We start from the raw sequence: 3,844 nt of genomic DNA, 5'->3' as shown, positions 1-3,844 counted from the left end.
GAACTCAGAAATCCGCCTGCCTCTGCCTCCCGAGTGCTGGGATTAAAGGCGTGCGCCATCACACCCGGCTGGTTCCCTAAGTCTGTAAAGTTGTCATTGTTTCATAGTCTTTTCCTCTCAGAGTATTACTCAAGGCTGGCTTTCTAAGAAAAGCATGCTTCCCTTCCAGCTGTCTCCTGAAGGAGCAGCCCTGTGGGATATTTTTAAAGAATATGAAGTGGAATGACACAGCTTTTTCAGAAGGAGAATTTATGTACGTACCAGAGGGTAAATCTTGATATCTGCACATTTGGAGGGAACAGGCAGGTAAAGTGTCACTGGGAAAGGTTTATTGAGGTTCTAGAAAACAGCAGGAAAATGGTCTTTGATTCCATGGCATGGCCACGATGCTACATCTGTGTTCCTACTTGGAATGTAAAGTAGCCATATAGTTTACAGAGGTGGACCGGGATCTGTAGGGTAAGGATATCCGGCCACCATGACTCGTTTTAAGAGTTTGGGCCTCTGGTATAGTTGTAGAGGAGAACGTCATGGGTTTCTTAACCAGCGTGGGTCTCTTCTGCTCAGATACTTCAGATACAGAAAATGCCACTGAGGAGGAGGAAGAGGAGGAGGAGGAAGAGGAAGAGGATGACGATGACTTGGAAGTTAAGGAAGAAAATGGTGTTTGGGTCTTAAATGATGGGAACTTTGATAACTTTGTGGCTGACAAAGATACAGTGCTACTGGAGTTCTATGCACCATGGTAAGCCCCGCACCTTAGCTCTTACAGCCTCCTCAGGCCGTGCAGGCCCCAGGGGAAATGAAGATCTGACTGCAAGAGCTCCAGCTCTTCCATTTTTTCCTACTACTTTATTTTATTATTACTTTTTGTTTTTTTTGAGATGGGGCTGCTATTATTATTATAAATAATAATTATTATTATTATTGCATTTTTTGATTATTTTGTGTGTGTGCTATAGCATGCTTGTGGACGTAAGAAAAACTTGCAGGAGTCATTTTTCTACCATTGTGGATCCAGGGGCTAGAACTGGGGTCTACAGTCTTGGTGGCAAGTGACTTTTACCTGCTGTGCCACCTCACCAGCTCTAGGACTTCAACTTGATGTCAGGGTGTTGGAAACTGGAGACTGTCCTCCCGGCTGGCATTAGGTAGCCTTTAGTCAGCCCTCACCATAGAATGGTAATCATATTTCTGAACAGGCTGGCAGAGGCAGCTCCAGGTGCAGGCTGCTGACCAGGGGGTGATTTTCTTGTCTTACTTTTGTTCTCCTGTACAGAGCTCTGGGGAAGCAGATACAGATTCTTTTCCTGTTTTACCCCTCATGCTTTCGTGCATGGAAACTGTTCAATTCCTCCCACTTCTCTTGGGCTGTTTTGCATTTCATAGTCCCTTCTGTTCTTTTCTCTTCCTTCTGTGCTCTCTCTGTTTAACTTCTGAGGTAGTCTTGCATTATTTATCTAATATGTGATTTGAAACCATTACTTTCTATAAGATAAGTGATCCTTTTAGCAGTTTTGAGGTTTTATTTGTATTTTATATATCAGGTACTTTATATATATATTTTTTAATTGCAATAGCAATTTGTGTATGATATCTAAACTATAAGTCTTTCTATAAAGCCTCCGTTTTTTGAACGTTTTGTTGGATTTCAATCTCTTGGATACAGGTAATTCTTTTTCTTCTCCCTTAAATTTCTCAGGTGTGGACACTGCAAGCAGTTTGCTCCAGAATATGAGAAAATTGCCAGTACTTTGAAGGATAATGATCCTCCCATTCCTGTTGCGAAGATCGATGCAACCTCAGCATCCATGCTAGCCAGCAAATTTGATGTGAGTGGCTACCCCACCATCAAGATCCTGAAGAAGGGACAGGCCGTTGACTATGATGGCTCCAGGACCCAGGAAGGTGAGCTCCAGGATGTGAGCTGTTGGGGAATGGTACCTAAGGAAAAGCACTCAAGGTTGACCTCTGGCCTCCATACACCGGTATATATACATTTAAAAGAAAACAGGCATTCTCTCACACATACAGATGGTCGCCTTTAGCGGAGGACAAGCCTTAACAACTTAAGTCCTTGGCGTGCATGTCTACTCACCCTCGTTTGAATACATAGCCATACTTAAAAAAACTATGAAGGAAGAACAAGATAATAGGCACCCAGCCTTCACACCGGGCTTTCTGGCCTGCTTTGGAACCTTTTGAGCTGCATGTCTAGGAGCTAGAGTAGACACCTCATCCCCAGGCCGTCCCCTCTGAGTGAATTTTAATAAATGGTTGTTTCCTGGTAAACTGGCTCAGGGCTTCTGGGTATGGGTGTGGGCAGGAGCAGGCAGTTTGTATAGTGAACTTGTGAAGATTGGGCCCCTTAGCTTTTGGTGATATTTGTAGTAAAGAGAAAAATTTATAGTTCCTTGTCCTAAGAATCACTTGTTTATTTTTTTATTTTTATTTATTTCTTGTGCTGGGGAGCAAACTAGAGTAACTTACATGATGAGCAAACATTCTACCACTTGTGCTACTCCTAAACTTTGGCCCATTTATCTATCTTTTCATTTATATTAATTATTTTTGCTTGTTTAGTTTTTTACTTTTGAGACAGGGCCTTACTATGTAGCCCTGCCTGTCCTGGGACTCGATTTGTAGATTAGGCTAGCCTCGAACTCATACAGAGATCCCCTGCTTCTGCCTCCTGAGTGCAGGGATTAAAGGTGTGTGCTACTAGCCTGGCTAGTCTCTTTATTTTTAAGGATGATTTTCCACTCCAGTTACTGACTCCATTTCTGAAGTGAAGCCACAAAACTATTACATGTTTTAATCTGCGTGGGTGGTGATTATGGGCATGCTATGGTGTGTATATGAAGACCAAGGACAACTTATAGGGGGTTGGTTTTCCTGCCATGTGGGTCCTGAGGATTGATCTCCTGTCTTCAGGCTTGGTGACAAGTGCCTCAAGCCACTGTGTAATCCTACCAGCCCCTAGGCACACTTCCCACTGTGCCATCCTACCAGCCCCTAGACACTCTTCCCACTGAGCCATCCTACCAGCCCCTAGACACTCTTCCCACTGAGCCATCTTACCAGCCCCTAGGCACACTTCCCAGGTGATTCTGTTGCACCCTAGCTGTAGGAGTTTCTGCTGTTTGAAATTTTCTAGATTTTTGCCCACATTTCATGATGCCGTGACCTGGTGTGGTCGCGCATGTAAATAGTTTACACATGTTGCAGGAATGTTGCAAGATTGATTAATATGTATCTGACATAGTTACTGTTCTGGTCTTATGAAGAGACTCTATGACCATGGCAACTCTTAGAAAAGACATTTAATTGGTAAGGTCCTTGCTTAGGGTTTCAGAGGTGGTGGGGAGCATGGTGAGAGGCAGCACACATTGGAGCAGTTGCTGAGAGGTCCGTCCTGGTCATACATTGAGTCTCATGTTTTTCTGTTGTTTTATTTTTTAGAAATTGTTGCCAAAGTCAGAGAAGTTTCCCAGCCTGATTGGACACCTCCACCTGAAGTCACTCTTTCATTGACTAAAGATAACTTTGACGATGTCGTAAATAATGCAGACATCATTTTGGTGGAGTTCTATGCCCCGTGGTATGTTAACAGTCAGGTCCATGATATTATGATAATGAGTGTTGAGAACTCTGCTAAGCATTGGTGAAGGGTTGCAATGCACAGCCAGCAAGGTTAATACAGAGCAAGGTTAAGGCAGCAGCTGGGGCTAAGGGGAATCATGGGAGGGCTGTACATGGAAGGAAGCAGCAAGTCCTCACTTTAAACTTCACTCTGTGTGTGTGTGTGTGTGTGTGTGTGTGTGTGTGTGTGTGTGTGTGTGTG

At 43.7% G+C, this 3,844-nt stretch overlaps 1 protein-coding gene across 1 annotated transcript in view; it reads left to right on the top strand.

Annotated features, from left to right (window-relative positions):
- Positions 1–3,844, top strand: part of Pdia4 (protein disulfide isomerase family A member 4) — an 18,663-nt gene that overhangs the window by 4,639 nt on the left and 10,180 nt on the right. Inside the window, exons 2-4 of the mRNA XM_029478206.1 lie at positions 568–745; positions 1,703–1,908; positions 3,463–3,601. Of these exons, the coding sequence (XP_029334066.1) occupies positions 568–745; positions 1,703–1,908; positions 3,463–3,601 (523 nt within the window). The remainder of the gene's footprint in view (positions 1–567; positions 746–1,702; positions 1,909–3,462; positions 3,602–3,844) is intronic.

The sequence above is a fragment of the Mus caroli genome, chromosome 6, assembly GCF_900094665.2.
Source record: "Mus caroli chromosome 6, CAROLI_EIJ_v1.1, whole genome shotgun sequence".
Taxonomy (NCBI): Eukaryota; Metazoa; Chordata; class Mammalia; order Rodentia; family Muridae; genus Mus; species Mus caroli.
The sequence above is the reverse complement of the archived record's forward strand: the minus strand, read 5'-3'. Positions and strand labels throughout refer to the sequence as shown.